General features: G+C 39.4%; 1 protein-coding gene across 1 annotated transcript; it reads left to right on the top strand.

Annotated features, from left to right (window-relative positions):
* The first annotated feature begins 11,461 nt into the window (after nucleotides 1–11,461).
* LOC143565813 (transcription factor bHLH118-like) lies at nucleotides 11,462–13,231 on the top strand. The gene is made up of 3 exons (XM_077052675.1): nucleotides 11,462–11,938; nucleotides 12,631–12,951; nucleotides 13,148–13,231. The coding sequence occupies exons 1-3, from the start codon at nucleotides 11,621–11,623 to the stop codon at nucleotides 13,229–13,231; spliced, it is 723 nt and encodes a 240-aa protein (XP_076908790.1). The 5' UTR covers nucleotides 11,462–11,620.
* Nucleotides 13,232–18,877: the final 5,646 nt, after the last annotated feature.

The raw sequence follows: 18,877 nt of genomic DNA, 5'->3' as shown, positions 1-18,877 counted from the left end.
TATATGTCTTTTGTTTCTGCTCAGTAAAATATTTATTCTTGTCTTATTGACATATATAACTAACTATATGAAAGGTTGATAAATATCATGAAAATTACTACGAATTAATCAAATAGTTCGATCAATCTTTCGAGTTTTAATTACTGCATAACTAAAACAATAGCCCATGCAAGATTCTCAGCTACTTTGCCCCAAGTTTTTCCTTGTGCATAACATTCATGTATATATTCTTAGCAAGATTCACACTTGATATTTGTGTATGGCTAGCTATCAAATGTGTTTGATTGATCATGAACTGCATTTGAACTATGAATCCAAATGAAGATAATATCCATTTTGGATATCATTGTTCCTTCTTATCATGTGCATTACAATTAATTTCTGGCAAAGTAATTAAACTACAATAGCAGATAGATTGATACACATTAATATACATATGCATGCAATTTATGTGTGGGTGTCTACCAAATATTACTGATACATAAAGCTTGGAGAGTGATGAGAGAATGTGAAACTTCCTTGCAAATGGAGTCCACTAGCTGAGTAGGCTCCTTCTTGAGCAAAGTGTATTATTGGTGCTCATATATTTATATTTTATATTATTATATTATATATTTAAAGTAGTTTACTTTTAAAATACAAAATTTGAAAAAAAAAAAATAATAGTAATACCAAAAAGTTTGAAAATCAAAAGATTTTATAAACATATATAAGGGTGTTTGGGGTGATTTGGTACCTCGTCGGTTTGGGTTGGTATCGACGGGTAGCACATCTATCTTATCTCCAAAGAAATTTTCCAACCCATTTCGGTTTCAAGAACCCGAAGGGGGAGAGAGAATGTAAGGGACCATGCAATGATTGGTGTGTTGTGATTGCCCCAAATTTAATGTTGTACGTTAAACAGTATAAAAATAATTCTTCATGATCTCCATACATCCTTAACGCCCTAATTTTAATGCAAATTATATAACTTTTGATACCTGGATGTTGATTGTGTACACGACTTGGTGGTGTTTGTGGAAAGACAAGAATGATATGGTTTTCGACATGTTCAAGAAGTCGGTATATATATATAAGAGATTGTTGATGATATCAAATTATTCACTTTCATTGTGGAAAGACAAGAATGATATGGTTTTCGACAAGTGATGTATCATAGTCTGCTTCCAGTACTATTTCTTGATGAGGTGTATTCATCAACTACTTAGTCTATACACATCACCTAACTTGTATACAGGTTTGAAGTTTTATAGACTTGTAGGAGAAATGAATGTTTTTAAAGGATGTTAGAAATTTGTTGTTGTAGCTAACGTGACGGTAATTTTTAGAGTTTTGCGTTGTGAATGCTCTTATATGACCACATTCTCGTCTTTCCGAAAATAATAATAACCACCCCTTAAGTAACTATGTAAGAAATTTATATAAGCTGCTTTTCCTGCCACATAATAGGAAATTCACATCAATAATAATTAGGGTAATTATGATGTCAGTTCTATAATCGTTTGGCCTAATTGGGCATTTTATATAACGTTTACCTTTCGAGAAAAAACAACAATAGTTAGAACATATGACTCTTAGTCATTGCGCTACGGTCATATTCACGTCTCTCCCCTTTATTGATAATGAAGAGGTAGGTCCCAGCAGAGCCCAGTTGGTCCCGCAAGACTCACCTTGAACAGGGACGTCGGCGCAAAGACCATCTACTCCCGCAGGACCCACCATGCTCATAGAACCTTACGCGCAGTACGCAAGCTGTACACGCAGGGAAAGCCTCCCAATGGTGAAGTACCCCGCCTGTTCCCGCAGTTGCGGATACAAGCCATCAGGGAAGGCTACCCGCAGACAGCAGGGCTACACGCACAAGACAATAGATACTTCAGTAGTCACATGAAGGAATGAGCAAGGCAGGAACAATCCCGCCTAAATGAGCCAGTCTGTATGATTCTGAAAGATCTTTTGTACTATACCTACCAAGGTATGGATAGGACAGACGATCTGACCAGAACAACCCATGAGCCAATCACAGGGTGACAGCTCACCGACAACAGTGCGAGGAGGAGCACCCTCTAGTACTGTTTGTCACTATTAGCCGCTGCCTACTCACCAACCCTTACTGTGGGACATGCGCAGCCTACAGTTGGTGGAATAGTGTTACTATTTGCCGTAACCTTTTCACCAACCAGCATGGCCTGCGTACAATCCACAGTAGGTGGGACGTGCATAATCTACAGTTGGTGGAATAGTGCAGCCGACTCTGTCACTGTTGGCCGTAACCTACCCACCAACCAGTATGGCCTGTGCATAGTCCACTGTTGGTAGAACAGGAATACTATTCAGCCGGCTGTACCTGCTTGGAAACCTACCTTCGGCTATAAATACTCCAACATCTCGGAATGGTAAGATCATCTGCTATCCAGTTATCTAACAATCTCTTAATATACACTTATATTCAGAGCAACCTAGTCTGATTCTCACGCCGGAGGGTGGTCACAAGGAGGAACCCCCCCTTCTCAGTGACGAGCTTACGGTGTTTGTTTTGCAGGTCTCCTGAAGAACAGCCTTCTCAGCTAGACCTCATCCGTGGGAAACATTACTTAACCCCCAGATTATCTATAATCTGTACCGGGTCACTTAGTGTTTCTTCATTGGCGCCATCCGTGGGACCCGAACCCACGACCACGTCAAAAACACAGGCAAGAAAACTACGCTGTAAAGCACTGAATTATCAACTCGTCAATGACGTCCTTTACAGACGTAACTTTCTTGGCCCACTCTTGAGATGCGTGGACAACCAAGATGCCGACTACCTCTTAAGGGAAGTACACGAAGGCATCTGTGGGGTACACGCAGGTCCCCGCGCTGTTGTAGCCAAGTTAAACAACGCGGGATACTTTTGGCCGGGGATGCATACGGATGCACTGGCATACATCAGAAAATGCAGGTCTTGCCAGCTTTACGCACCTAACACGCATCGCCCAAAAAACGAACTAGTTCCAGTCACTTCTTCGTGGCCATTTCAGAAGTGGGCCATCGATGTGACAGGCCCATTTCCTATAGCAGCAGGAAATGTTCAGTTCCTAGTGGTAGCCATCGACTACTTCACCAAGTGGATAGAAGCAAAACCTTTAGCCCAAACAACCGCAAAGCATATCAAAAAATTTATTTGGGAATTTATAATTTGTCGTTTTGGACTTCCACAGAATTTGGTGAGCGATAACGGCACCAACTTTGCTGACAAGAAGCTACAACAGTGGCTAAAAGAACTTCAAATCACCCACACCTTTACCTCAGTGGCACACCCGCAAGGTAATGGTGAGGTGGAAAGAGCAAACAAAAGCATCGTTGATGGCATAAAGAAAAGACTCTCGGAGCACAGATCCGGCTGGGTGGACGAGCTTCCGCACGTCCTTTGGGCAAACAGAACGCTGAAGAAGGCCAGTACGGGAGAAACCCCGTTCAGCCTCACTTATGGCACTGAAGCCATGGTCCCGGTCGAAATTGGTCTACCCTCACCAAGGGTCTTGAGTCAGCCAGAAGACAATGATGCGGAAAGACGGTTGGATCTTATGCTAACCGAGGAACGCAGAGACTTAGCCGCAGTGCGTGAAGAGAACTACAAACGACAAATGCAAAAGTACTACAACACGCGGGTAAAACTCTGCAACTTCAAGGAAGGAGACTACATACTGCGTAACAACGAGGCTTCAAACCAAGAGCGCTCAGGAAAGCTGGCCCCGATCTGGGAAGGGCCATACATTATCAAAGAAGTCCTGGGAAAAGGCGCATACCGGCTTGAAAGGCTCGATGGCACTCCTATCCCAAGAACATGGAATGGAGCTCAATTACGCAGATGTTATATGTAGATCAATTCCAAACTTGTAAAGAAAAGGCTTAGAGCCACTTCTAATGGAAATGATTCTCCTTACACAATGTGTTGATAGCCTTGCCTTTAACTTATGAACTTCCCATGTGCCGGTATTCATCGCACCAATGCGTGAAGAAGTAAGTAGTTGCGTGTGGAAGGCGGCAAAACCCGCATAAACAACGCTAAAAATGTTAAAAAGTTCTAAGGAAAACCTACACGCAGGTCAGATGTAAGTTAAGTTTAGCCATCCTTGTAAGTGCAAGTGACGGTCTTACCCGCACAATCACGAACAAGGAAGCAAAACTTCAACCTATCATCTACCACGTTCAAAGGTTAACTTATACTAAAAAATAATAAGGAAAACCTACACGCAGGTCAGATGTAAGTTAAGTTTAGCCATCCTTGTAAGTGCAACTGACAGTCTTACCCGCACAATCACAAACAAGGAAGCAAAACTTCAACCTATCATCTACCACGTTCAAGGGTTAACTTATTCTGAACACTTAGAAAATTTCAAGGAAAAGATAAGGAAAACTTCCGCGCAGGATAAATGTAAGTTTAGCCATCCTACTAAGTGAAAGTGACGGTCTTACCCGCACAATCATGAAAGAGGAAGAAAAAATAAACTTATAATTTACCATGTCAAAAAGTTAACTTATCTAAGTACTAAAGAAATTGCCAAGTGTGAACATGCGTTAAATAAAGAAAAGGACAAACACATTCTTTATTTCAACTTGAATATTACAAACATTGCTGGGTATATACCCGCATACAAAAGAAGTAAGAGCAAATATCTACGCTAGTGGTGGAAAGGGATCTTTTGGATCATGCTTCAGGACCACTTCCACTTGGACCCGCACCATCAGCAGAGCAGGACGGTTCAAGGAAAGCTCTAAGGACAGCAAGCCCATCATCAGCAGCAGCAATTTCATTTACCTTCTCCACCACCGGATGCGGGAAGGCAGCATAATGGTTCACTGCTTGGTCATAAATAGTTTCGGTATCCGCATTATACAGAGGGAAGTTGGAAGGCGGAACGCCTTTCTCAGCAAACCCTAGACCAAGCAGGAAGCCGGTCCGTTCCCCATCCTCATGAGAAGCGTCGAGGGCTACGGTCATAGCATCATCGTAAGAGGTCTCTGAAAAGACCCGATGCACAACCTACAAAGAAAACACAAGTATTAGAACATTTTCTTACAAAAGAAAAGCGTGAAGATAAAACTAAACATACCTGAGGCAACGCTTCTCGAAGAAGCCATTGGAGGGCAGCTTGAGCTTCGTTATGGGCGCGTTCGGCTTCGCTCTTGTTAAGGTTGGCAAGTAAAACTTCCTTTGCGGCAGCCTCTTCGACGCCCTTAAGCTTCCGCTCGGTGTGGTCAAGCACCCCCCTCTGGTCCAGGATTTCCTGGAGTTTCTTGGCATCTTCCATTGCCAAGGCATCATGAGCGCGTTGGAGAGCCTCTAATTTGGCCTTGAGCTCCTCATTCTCCACACGCAAAGGCTCAGCAACGGCTTCAGCCTTGGCAGCCCTCTCGGTTGCGTTTCGCGCAGTCTCCCTGGCCAGCCGAAGCTGTTCATTCACAGCTTGGGCAGCCTTGGAGCGGGCCTCGAGTCGCGCCTGAACTTCAACCTCGAGGGCCTTGAAGGCCTTCTCCTTGTCGGCGGCAGCTGCCGCCAGCTGTTGGTTCTCCTCCCGAAGAGCACGCGCCTCAGATACGTCCTTGGCGCGAGCTGCTTTCAACTTGTCGTTTTCACGACAAAGCAGCTCGACGCGCGGCTGCATTTGGGCTTGGAGAACCCGAAGCTCATTGGTTAGCCTACCCTCCTGGTAGCTAGCCATGGCCTCCCCCAACGCACCATGAGGAGCAGCGTGGCGAGCCCAGTCCACGCACTCCACAGGGGTACGAAGGGTTGTTCCTCGGCGTATGTTCCATCGCGGAACATACACTTCATTGGAATCCGACACTGCAAAAGAAACAAAGGCAGTAAGGAAAAGATGATAAAAAACAAGGGAAAAAGAAAGGAACCCCACGCACCTGTAGGGTCAATGACAGGCCGATAGCCGCCAAACCCATCACCTGAACCTAAAGGAAATCCATCCAACAGGTCAGGCAGACGGGAAGGTGGCAAAGATCGGCGGGAAGCCCTGCGCGTACCTGATGGTCCGGCCATCGGTGCCGGTGGCGCGGGCATGGTGGCAGCCGCCGTGGTCGCCGTTGTGGTCGCCGCCGTGGTCGCTGCCTCGTAGTCAGCAGCAGCAGTAACCGCCGGCTCTGTGAAGGATGCTGTAAAAATCGCACTCACGGCCGGCGGTGACGTCATCTCAGCTGGAACAGTCTGCTCAGGAGCAACTGAACCAGCGGAAGCAGGCGCGGTCACCTGGGTCGACGCCTCAGGTAGGCTGACCAAGCCTACCGTCATTGGCGGAAGGGTACTCCTCTGCGCTTCACCCCGGAATGCGTCAACATCCACGCCTGCACAAAGAAGAAAGTGTTAAATTTATAGTGATAAATCTACAAAGAAAGAAACTATGATTGTACTTACGGGTTTTCTTGACCCTGAACGTACGGACGGGCGGGGAGGAACCCGATGGAGCCGGCCTCTTGGTACCGATCACCGTCGTCGTCGCTGGATCTCCGGAGGTAACAGTCGTAGCCTCCGGAGCAGTGGTCTCCTCACCACCGGGGTTCCCCGCCACCTCTTTATTATCTGACTCGGAGTCAGATAAAATCACCGGATCAGCTGTGGAGGCCTTCTCCTTCCCTTTCCCGCCGGCAACCCTCTTCTTCCGCACCAACGGAGGAGCATCTGAGGATTCCTCAGAAGACAGGTTGTTAATTCCAGCAGCGGGTACAGCATTGAGGGATTGAGGAAAGAATATCGCCTTACCTGGCCGCCGGTGGCTCAGGATCTCGTGGCCCAGCGGATAGACCTCCACAAACCGATCCGCCGTTTGCTCCAGGATGGGCAACTCGCCCTCGTCCAGAGCACGAGTACCCATCCGCGCGGGACCGTCGGTTTCCCGCGGGTACAGAAGCGACTCCAAATCATTTCCCTCTGAAAGAAAAGAAACAGTTAGAAGACAAACTCGTATCAAAAAGAAAGACAAGACATACCATAGGGAATAGAGTTCAAACCATATTCCAGAAGGATGGGAACCTGAGACGCATTCTTCCACACCCCGGCTCATCCCTAACATGACCATCCCGGACTCCGCAAACCGGTAAACCGGAGATTGGACCCGGGATATCTTCGAAAACCATTCCGCCTCCTGGTAATTGGGGGCGTAAAGGCTCGGTATCGCTTGGCCATTTTTAAACTTCATGGCAAGGGGGACGGCGCGGGCAGAAATGTAGAAGAATTCCTACTTCCACGCGCGAAGACTGCGCTCGGTGTCGCAAATCTTCAGACCCTTAATACGGGTCGTCAGGGTGTACCACCCCTGGATGCACCTCCAGGTATAGAAGGTCATCAGGCGGTCCACTTGGGGCTCGATGCCCAAAATCCGGCACACCCACTCAAAATGGCGAATCTTGGCGATCGCCATGGGGTGCAGCTCGGTCAAATGAACACCGTGCCTCTCAAGGACACGGTAAACAAATTTTGTCAATGGGAATCTAAGATTCCCATAGACAAAAAATGCAGCATAAACCCCGATCTTGCCTCTGGGGGCATCGTACACGGTCTGGTGGGATTCAGGAAACTCAGGCTCGAGGGGATCGAGCATGAACTTCCTGACAACATACCGGTACTGATCGCCGGGCAGAGCACACTGGCACTCGCCAGCAGTACTCCTGTCGTCGGCCACAGCTTCAGCATCACGTGAAGACATCTTGCGGAGGAAGAAGAAAACGATTTCGAGAGAATGCTCGATTAAATAAAGGAGTATTCGCCGGAAATCGCCTTAAAGATGAAGAGAAGAGTGAAAAGTGTGAATTGCAAATAACCCTCTCCCCCTTTATATAGTAATCGCAATTAATGCGGTGAATTTAATGCGGAGGAGAGAGAAATCGAAGGTGCAATGAAACTATGACACGTGGCAAAAAGAAAGCTGGAAACAGCTGACAGGACGCGTGCCAGTAATTTCGCGGCCACGCGCCCGAAAAATCGTGCCCACGCGCCTAAAAAAGCGACTGGAATGACCATGTTCTGTCACGTCACCATAACTTCCTGCACGTCCTGACACAGTCAGAAGAAACCGCCGCACGACGTTTCAGATGTCTGGACCGTTCTTATCCTTACCAACCTTTCGAATTTCAAAATTCAAAATTCAAAAAGATTCAAAAGTAAGCGGGAAAATACCCCTTACCTTGGCAACCAAGTAACCATAAGACGGATGCGGGTACAGTGTTCAGGCAAAACCCTTCACATACCTAGCACCCGCAGGGAATTGAAGCCAAGAAAACCCCGGCAACAAAGTAGCTATAAGGCGGGTGCGGGTACAGTGTTAGGGCAAAACCCTTCACATACCGAGCACCCGCAGGGAATTGACGCCAGAGGTACCTTGAAAATAAAGTAACTGTAAGACGAGCGCGGGTACAGTGTTAAGGCAGAACCCTTCACATACCTAGCGCTCCGCAGGGAATTGAAACCAAGAAGGATCTTTTGGGCAATGCTTGTGGAAACGGAAATAACATCCCCGCATAGCGGGAACGTCGAGAAATACATTGTTTTGAGGCTCCAGGATGGAATTGGTGGTTTAAACATAATTGATCACTATGTTCAAAACCACTAAAACCTCAAGGAGAATCCACACAAGTGAGACTCAACGCTCCTGACTTGCGAGAAGGTTACATACCTACCCGCATCATACCCAAAGATCAAGCAAAAAAATCGGGAATTTTTGCAAGTGACATTAGGAAATCCGCGGGAAGAATCCCCACGGAGAACCTTAAAACTAAAACCTTTTCAAAACCCCTTGCTTAAAGTCCAAAAGTTCACCTCACTTTATTGAACATTCGTGAGAAGAACATTGGACTGGGGGGACTTGAAGAGGTAGGTCCCAGCAGAGCCCAGTTGGTCCCGCAAGACTCACCTTGAACAGGGACGTCGGCGCAAAGACCATCTACTCCCGCAGGACCCACCATGCTCATAGAACCTTACGCGCAGTACGCAAGCTGTACACGCAGGGAAAGCCTCCCAATGGTGAAGTACCCCGCCTGTTCCCGCAGTTGCGGATACAAGCCATCAGGGAAGGCTACCCGCAGACAGCAGGGCTACACGCACAAGACAATAGATACTTCAGTAGTCACATGAAGGAATGAGCAAGGCAGGAACAATCCCGCCTAAATGAGCCAGTCTGTATGATTCTGAAAGATCTTTTGTACTATACCTACCAAGGTATGGATAGGACAGACGATCTGACCAGAACAACCCATGAGCCAATCACAGGGTGACAGCTCACCGACAACAGTGCGAGGAGGAGCACCCTCTAGTACTGTTTGTCACTATTAGCCGCTGCCTACTCACCAACCCTTACTGTGGGACATGCGCAGCCTACAGTTGGTGGAATAGTGTTACTATTGGCCGTAACCTTTTCACCAACCAGCATGGCCTGCGTACAATCCACAGTAGGTGGGACGTGCATAATCTACAGTTGGTGGAATAGTGCAGCCGACTCTGTCACTGTTGGCCGTAACCTACCCACCAACCAGTATGGCCTGTGCATAGTCCACTGTTGGTAGAACAGGAATACTATTCAGCCGGCTGTACCTGCTTGGAAACCTACATTCGGCTATAAATACTCCAACATCTCGGAATGGTAAGATCATCTGCTATCCAGTTATCTAGCAATCTCTTAATATACACTTATATTCAGAGCAACCTAGCCTGATTCTCACGCCGGAGGGTGGTCACAAGGAGGAACCCCCCCCTTCTCAGTGACGAGCTTACGGTGTTTGTTTTGCAGGTCTCCTGAAGAACAGCCTTCTCAGCTAGACCTCATCCGTGGGAAACATTACTTAACCCCCAGATTATCTATAATCTGTACCGGGTCACTTAGTGTTTCTTCAGATAAGATTGACGTGTATAATATGTTCATATGTTTTTAGGCTTTGTTGCTCATTTTCTTCCATCTTCTATCTATTGCTCAAACACAAAGAAATGGATAATGATGCAAACATATATAGTGTAAAACCGGCCTCTTTAATAACTCCACCATTAAATATGAATTAGTTATCATATATTTGTTTTTAAGTCACAATTTAGGGACGAGGATTACCATTCTAAGTCTTTAAGGACGGCACATTCGGACCGATAACAATGTTTGTGATCAACCATTTTGTTTAGGTTTTCTAAACACAAACTGGTTATTTAAGAACTAACAACAGATCGATAAAACCATGATGTGGGTGATTCTACACTTACACACCGATTAATAGTTACATGAGACATATATGCTAGATGCCCCGTAAATGAAACCTTAACTTGTATGTTGAAATGTTAACGATGTGTGCAAAGTCTTTTAGCAAACTTTTCTTATTTTACATAAGACACTATAAACCGAATTCATAACTTAACAACTAGCTAGCTATCCCATTATATGTCACTGAAGTCTTCTGCTCACTTAATAACATAATCGTAACGTTCACTTATAAATAACATTATTCCGTTTATAATATATCTATATATAATGTCTATTTGATGGCTTAGCCATCCCATGGCCATCCGACCAAAGTCTTTCGTTTAGTGTTTCAAGTTCAAGTTTCATTTGCAAAATTTTATTTATTCTATATTCGTTAAACATATAAATCTCATAACATATGTGAGGTCCACTTTTTTTACGATGTCATTTTTTAATATATTCAAAGATAGTGGCTACACATATATAGTGCATAAAAACAAGCGTTACATATCATATAACACAACTTTTTATCGGTGTAAACCAAGTAGATCGCATGTATCTACCGGTTTTGTGTTAATCGGCGTCATAATTTATATAGAACTGATTTTTAGTTGAAGAAATAGCTAAATTTTGGGCTTGTTTATTTCATCATCATATATTGTCAACCTCCATGTTTTTTTTATAGTAAATTTATATTTGAAGCCTAGCTTTTTATTTGCTTATATTCTATTTTTTCACAATTGAATGAAATGACATTATTTAATAATAAGCACGTTTTCAAAAGGTCACATGCTTGCTCATTCCATCTGTTACCCAATTATTTGTTTTGATTTTTCTAATGCTTGTAAAATATATTGAGTTAAACTTTAACTATTAAAGATAAGATTACGAAATAGAATGATTGCTTATTCTAACTTATACACTTAATTTATTTTATTTATAAACCTGATCTATAAAATTATTAAAACCATTAAAAGCTTCAAAAGATATTCTAGGTTGGACGGCGGTCCAGTAGTCCGTGTGAATACAGATAGGTGTTCAAAGCTACAGTGTATTTGACAAAAATTAAATATTGAAAAACATCAATTAATTAAATAATATATAATATCCTTATAAAAAAAAGAAAAAACAATATTCGGCTGGTGATCATGTTCTTGATTATTAAAATGTTTATCCAAAAAGATACTAATATTATTCAAATTTTAAAATTAATTAATTTGACAAACTTCCAAGAAACCTTGTTTTAATATTGACTAATTATTGTCAGTTCCTACCTTTGAAGATCTCATAAAATCATGAAATACTAACCCTAGGAGACAACTAGACATATCTCTAAAAGCACTTGATACGACCAAATACTAAACTTAATCAAATCCAGGTGGGATTATAGTATAAGATAAGCATCATATATTATGATTTATTTACAGCAAAGTGGTGAGATATATCATGAGATTCCTTCTTCAAGTTCACTAAGAAATAATCAACAAGATCTTATAGTGAATCTTCATGATCATGTTAACATGGAGGGGATTAATCAAAATCTTGAACCCAGCAAGACCGGGAAAAGGCGAAGAGATCGGGCGACAACTATGCGTAATCCGGCTGAAGATCTTAAAAGTGAAAATATGGACAGAAAAATGGTACATAGAGAGACTGAAAAGAAACGCAGGGAAGATATATCCAAGCTTTATGCTTCCCTTGGTGGTCTACTTCCCCTCAATGTAGTCAAGGTGGTTAATTAATTCTTTGCATTTGTTTTAGTTCAAAAGTTACAAAATTATTTTTATCAAGAAATAAAAACTTTGATTTATGATTATTAATACATTTCTAAAACACTTCTATCAAGTATGAGCTACATGAAAACCTACATATTTGGAACTTTTTTAGTAGGGGATATATTTAGAGAAATTTAAAAGTTTTTTTAAGTAATTACAAAATTTCTTAGTACATTTAGGTAGACAGCTACCCCAGGCATCGGACTTTAACTAACTTTTGTTAATGTAACAAGTCTGCTTATTGAAGTAGCGGACTCAGAGAGAAGAATGGTCTTTTTTTAGAAATTTGTTTTCTTCCCAAGACACTTCAAACTGATTTTCTTTTGTATTATTTTTTCGAGTCCGCTATGTCAATAAGTAGATTTGTCATCTCACCAAAAGTTAATTGAAGTCTGCTAGTTGAGGTAACGGAATATGTAGATGTACTCGAAAAATTGTTGTCTGCCTAAAGATACTCTAATTTTCTCTAAATCCCCTACTCTTGCAAAAAAAATCTATGTAATTGTGTAGATATGATTAAACGAAAGAATTCTTGATGTTAGTTTGTGTATGAATTTTTGAGCAAAATGATGGATCACTGGATTGTAATTTGAGGTGCCACTAGGAAACTAACTATATAACTTATTATTGTATGATTTGGTGTTTAGGGTAGACGTTCAATATCAGATTGCATTCAACAGGCAGTGAATTACATCAAACACATGCAAGAAAACATTGAATTATTAAGTGTCAAGAGAGATAAGATCAAGAAAATGAGGGACAAGAATGTTAAAGAAAGCTTATTAAATGTAGTCTCCATTAGCTCTAGCAATGGAGGATCATTTGAGATTCAGATCAATAGTTGCTCCATAGAAGATGGTTTTTCTCTTTCGAAAATACTTAAAGCGCTACTCGATGATGGACTTGACGTTATAAACTGTACTTCGAAAAAAATAAACAAAAGATTACTCCACTCTATCCAATCTGAGGTAAATTTGTTAACTAATTAATATCGGGTTTACCATTCAAAAGGGGGTGGTGGCACAACTTGTTGCTCGCTTACCTGCATCTCTGTTGTAATTGAATCCTTTTGTACAATATAAATTAAAAATATTTGTAAAAAAAAATTAATATCATATTACAATATTAAATATATAAAGTCCACACTCTGGATTGTTTTTGCAGGCTACTGATACAACATTCACTGAACTCTCCATGATGCAACAAAGATTAATGGCCATAGCTAATAACAGGCGTGGGTTTATTTAATAAAACTCAAAGTGAAGAAGTTTTCAATCATGCATCCTTCGGTTTCAGTTTCGGTTTTTATGTTCAAGCGAAAATCTGAATGTATGATCGACTGGTAGTATATTGTTTTATATATATTAGTTATCCACTTATATCCCATGTGTTCTTTCACGTGTGATATTACATGTTACTAGAGAAATAAAAAAACTATGAGCATACGTTTTTAGTTTATGAATTCATGTTCTAGTTTGAAGTTTGATGCAACCCATAGTCCATGTAGAGTAATGATTCAAATAAGAAGAGACATGAATATTCCTTGTGTTTTAAGTCATTGTGGATGGAAGTTGGATGGAAATGACAAGATTCATTTTGATCGGTGTCTGAACTAATACTGGAGCTAGGACGCATTCACAAACGTTAGGTGATGTATTAGAAAACGCTACTTGTAAGAGTCACGGCCGTCTCCGAGAACCCTTAAAATTTTGGGGTCTGGATCAAGTAAAAAAACGGACCCTAAAATTGACTTCTCATTTATGTAATAGATAATTTAACAATTTTACCGTTAAGTTTTGCCTCTCAAAAGTCCAAAACAAACAAATAATATGTTTGAAAGTTTTTTTTTATAAATATAAGAACATTGATTGTGTAATTGTGGCAATTGATGACCACGACCCTTGTTTCCATAGTAGAACACCATTCATTTAACCAGAGAGTCATTTTATAAGCTTTTATGTTAAAACAAAATTATATATAAAATATAAATTTTATTTTTAATAATTATGAGTCTCTCGGAAGCGTGGGTCTGGGTCCGTCGCCTTCCTCGCCCTCTCTTTGGGCGGGGCCTTGTAAGAGTGTGAATAACGTTAAAGAGTTTAGGGGTGGAGATTAAGAATAAAAGATACAGTTTTGTTTAGTAGTGTTTAGGTTTGGTTGGATCTGGTTAAATATAAATGTGTTATAATCATATGTAGTCTTTTATAAGTTATTATTATTTTGATTATACTACTACATATTCACGATAAAATAATAACTTGTTAGCCCAAAGAAGTGTTTGTTCATGTGTTCGCCGTATATGTTACACGGCGTATAACATATACGCCGCATAATATATGCGCCGCATTTGTTTTGCATGTATATATAGTTTTCTAGCTTCTTGTTTTTTTGTAACTTTTATTTATGGTGAAATAAGATTTTTCTTCCTGCTTCTTTTCTTCTTTTCTTTCTGTGTCATCGTTCTTCAACGATTACATATTAAGAGGTTTCTCTTGATTGCACATTTTCAAAACATAACACATATTGAATACACACAACTAATTTTATACTTATTATCACTTGTCCTTTCAGTTATTTATTTACAATTCAACAATGGTATTAATTATTAACACATTTCAACAATAATCAAGGTTGGGAATTCTGTATCAAGAACAAAACTAAAAAAAATATATAAATAATCAATTTTGAAAAATAGCGGCAAAACAATGACAAAAACAACGACCAACTTGAGGCAAAGTGTATATTTAGAAACAAAGACTGATCTTAGTGACGAACTTGATATAAAGTTCAACTACAAAAGCAAAACTCTAAGGATCATGACTTCAAACAATACTAATTAATATCATATAAAAAAATCCTTAACTAAATAGAAGAAATGTTTATTATTGGAGTATTCAAATGAAAGTACTCTATGAATCACAAGAACTTTGAGAGACTATTGAAACAAGATTTGATAAGCTATGAGGAACAACTAGACTCACATAAAAGCAAACAAATGACTTGAGAGAAAATAAATGAAAGAAAGCTCTACTCTTGACTTGTCAAGTTGTAGATGAAATTATTTTTGAAAGAATTTATGTAGCAAGCACACGTATAGAAGCTTGAAAAATGCTAGTAAAAACATCCAAAGGAGAAAGAGAAAGTAAAAGTAGGAAGACTAAAATCTCTAAGATGCGATTTTAATAATAATATAAAAAAGCAAGAAACAAAAATAGTTGATAATATGAAAAATAGTTAGCGCTTGTAGCCTCTTAATCATTAAGAGGCTACTTCTAAATCAGTAAAAGGTAGAAAGTGTCTGGTTAAACTTCTTAATGATTCATTAAGTCTTTTAATGGGTAAGTATCAAAAACATATTAAGCTATCACCTACTAATCGATCAAATCCTAATGGTTTAGCACTAAATTGCCAAATATCCCAAGATTGCAAATTATTGGATTAAGACAATATTCTTCTAAACTCCCAAAATGTTGAATGAAGAGAAAGAGGATGATTAGCTTTCAGTTATCATATAATTAGAAGAGCTAGGTTGGAAGCAGGACCGGCTCAAAGAATGTGGATGTCTAAATCGAAATAAGATTTTGTAGTCTTTTTATGACAATTATTAAGAAAAAAAATATTGCTTACTACAGGTTTTAAACTCATGACCTACAATTTTTACCAACCAAGTCTACCACAATAACAATACATTACTTTGAATTTTCTTTACCCATTATAATATATCTATATAATATATAACGTTTTTTTTATTTGAGACCTTATTTAAGTATGAGTCTAAAATCCTAACTTGTTTTTACTAACCCACGGGCCAGCCATAGTTAGAGAACCCCAAAGCAATTCCAAGACCACCCCAATCCTTAGATACTTATCGTGGTCCAACTAGCCCAATAAATCTTTTTTAAAACGTTGGCCTCACACCAAAACAATTTTCTTCTAATCCGTTCCAAATTGTTAATGATATGAATCGGAGCTTTATACATTTGGAAAAGATTATGTGAGAGTCTAGAAAGAACCGGCTTAATAAGCATTATACGTCCACCAAGGGATAAAGTCTTTGCGTTAATAAGAGAACTTGGTTTAAAAAAATATATGCAACTTGTTTCTAGTGTTTTATGTGATTCATATTTTTTTTGAACTTTGAAATTTATAAACGTCTTTTCCATAAGCCAACCTCCACAACCTGGAGGAAGGCTAAAACAACTAACCACAACCACGTCAAAAAAAATTTACACAAATTAAACGTAGTTATCGACTTGCAGCTATATCTATGTTTGAACAAAAAAAAACTATATAATCTAATGTCACAAATAATGCCTTGGATCTTTACCTCTTGCCTGTAAAATTCAAATCATTATTCTCATTAAAATATAAAAGTTATTACAAACTAGTATTTATAGACTAAGAAAGAAAAAACTAATTCTAACTAATTGATAACAAACTCTTATCAGGGACGGACCTAGTATAGAACTAGGGGTAGCCTCTGTTACCCCTCCTTCGCTGGTAGTGCAAAATTTTATATGATCTGTTCGGTTTCGTATTTTGTTACCCTTGAGAAAATATAACGTTACCCCTTTTTGTTAATTTAAAGTTTAACCAAATTAAAAGTCGAAACCAGCTAAAGCCCAACCAAATTTATTCCCAAACCAAATAAAACCATTGTTTGTTGTCTCCTGATGCTTGGACGTTTGGTTTAGGCCGGACAACAACATTCAACAAAACAAAGTTTCATTCAGCTGAGTAGCCGACGGTCGGTGCTCCTTCAATCTTTCTTCCACGGTTTGAATTATACTTGTTCAACTTAGGTATTCTTCTACTTTTATTTAAAATTGTAATTGTTTATATAAATTGTTAATTTGGAATTGTTTATGGGCAATTAAATGATTTTTTATTTTTATTTTTTGAACACTTAACTTCTTTTAATTTTTGTTTGTTGTCTATGAGACTTGAACCCAAGACATTCTTATCCCAAACCCAGGTGTTTTAAAGGTTTTGTCTTTGTCAATGGACTGGTGAACACCACCACATTGGTAGCAATCATTTTAAATGTAAATTTCAAAAAAATGATGATATTGGTGCATGTCTTGCGAGCCCGTGTGAATGAATTTACCTGTAAAAAAATTATACAATGACTAAATTTAGTAAGCAAGTAAAATGTTTATCATTGTTATTATTTAAAAAGTAAAGTACTCATAAAAGATTTGACAGGCCATCTAACCTTTATTGTTGTATACCATATTAGGAAAGTTGCATTAAATAAAAATAATGAATTAAAACACTAGTAATTGTTAAGTTTAGCCTCATCCAACTCTATGTAATAATCACGTTATAAGTAATAAGCCATCACTAATCTGATGGTTGATCAGAAGTTATAATTTAGATAAAGATTTCTTTTGTTTGACGTCACGGATTCGAATCTCTGTGTCATATTCTGGGTAAGCCTAGGTTAAGTACTACTATGTGAATTATGTCTTGTGACATCGGACCCAATTTAAAGTTTTTTAAAGATATAGCTAAGTGTTAGTTGTTTAAAAAAATATATCCCAGTTATAAGTCTAACCTACCTCTAGATTTAAACCTTATAACATATTTATGAAAACTATTTAGGTTATTACACGTAGTATGGTTTTTAACTATATTACATTTATTTAAATAAAAAGAAAAAAAGGGTAAAGGAAAATAATATACCTATCGATTTTTTCTTGCAATTATCATTGTCTCTTGTTAAGTATACTGTCTTTACAGTCTGACAGGGAGATCTCATTCGTTTCTTAAAAGGCACTCGGAAAACATCATTTAAAATGATGTAAGTTGTTGGTGTATCGATAGATCCAGATACTTGATTAATTATAGATATGTTTTATATGATCGATGTATGTCATTTGTACATTTGTTGTCGTTATACATTATCTTGTCTTTACGTCGAAATGTTTTCTTTATACTGTGAGAACCCGTTACTGGAATCCCACAAAATTGATATGATTATGTTAACAAACAAAATCAGGTAAATCACACTAGTAAAAACAAGAACCGCGTATACCCAAGGCTTACTAGAGGAGAATTTAAGTGTTTTGGCATTTTTAAGAGTTTTTGAAAGATGAAGATTAGTGGGAACTTATATAATGAAGATTGATTAACTTAACCTCATAATTAAGCAACATATTCTAATAATTGTTATGACTAATAATGAGCCACGCTAAAATAAAATATCAATGAATTAAAAATACTTTATATAAGACTGAGGGTAGTGGGGGTGAGGGGTGGGCGCGGCCGCCTACGTGGCTCGTGAACACCGCTACACCCCTCCAGTGAGCGAGGGCGCGGTCGGCCGGCGTGGCTGTGGTCGTGGGGCTAACAAGCCATTGGAGGGTGTGTTGACTGGTCAACTTTACTGTTGGCCAGTTTAAATTTTTTTTATTTATAAATACAAATCCACACTTTCTATAAAAACTCAAACCATACATTCTCTCTATCAAAACTTCTATTTATATATTTATAAATGGCATCGTCGTCATTGTGTTGGCGAATCCAATAAGATTTTGGACAAGGGAGAAGATAACGGAAGTCGTCATCACGTGTATAATCCTACATAACATGATACTAGAAGACGAGGGTAAAGCTATTTGTCAAAACTAGGTGATATTCCAAGACAAGAATTGACGATCACCAATGAACAACGACTCGCCAACATAAATATCATCAAGAGCCGTGAGTTACATGGCAACGTTCGGCATGAGTTGGTCGAGCATTTGTGGGATAGAAGACCCGATGATCTTGTATTAGACTAGTATCAACGTAATGTTTTATATTATTATTAATGTAATGTTTTATATTATTATTATTTAATGTATTATTTAAAATAATTAAATAAATAAAAAACTGAATCAAGCCCCTGCT

The sequence above is a fragment of the Bidens hawaiensis genome, unplaced genomic scaffold, assembly GCF_021521415.1.
Source record: "Bidens hawaiensis isolate Kalapana, Puna unplaced genomic scaffold, B.hawaiensis_p1.1 tig00022530_1, whole genome shotgun sequence".
NCBI lineage: Eukaryota > Viridiplantae > Streptophyta > Magnoliopsida > Asterales > Asteraceae > Bidens > Bidens hawaiensis.
This window is presented reverse-complemented; position numbering and strand designations above follow the sequence as displayed.

What these genes read in the sequence shown, in the direction of transcription:
- LOC143565813 (XM_077052675.1), top strand. Translation starts at nt 11,621, where the DNA reads ATGATTTATTTACAGCAAAGTGGTGAGATATATCATGAGATTCCTTCT. An exon ending in TTCCCCTCAATGTAGTCAAG is followed by an intron (nt 11,939 to 12,630) that starts GTGGTTAATTAA and finishes TTTGGTGTTTAG; the next exon opens with GGTAGACGTTCAATATCAGA. An exon ending in TCCACTCTATCCAATCTGAG is followed by an intron (nt 12,952 to 13,147) that starts GTAAATTTGTTA and finishes TTGTTTTTGCAG; the next exon opens with GCTACTGATACAACATTCAC.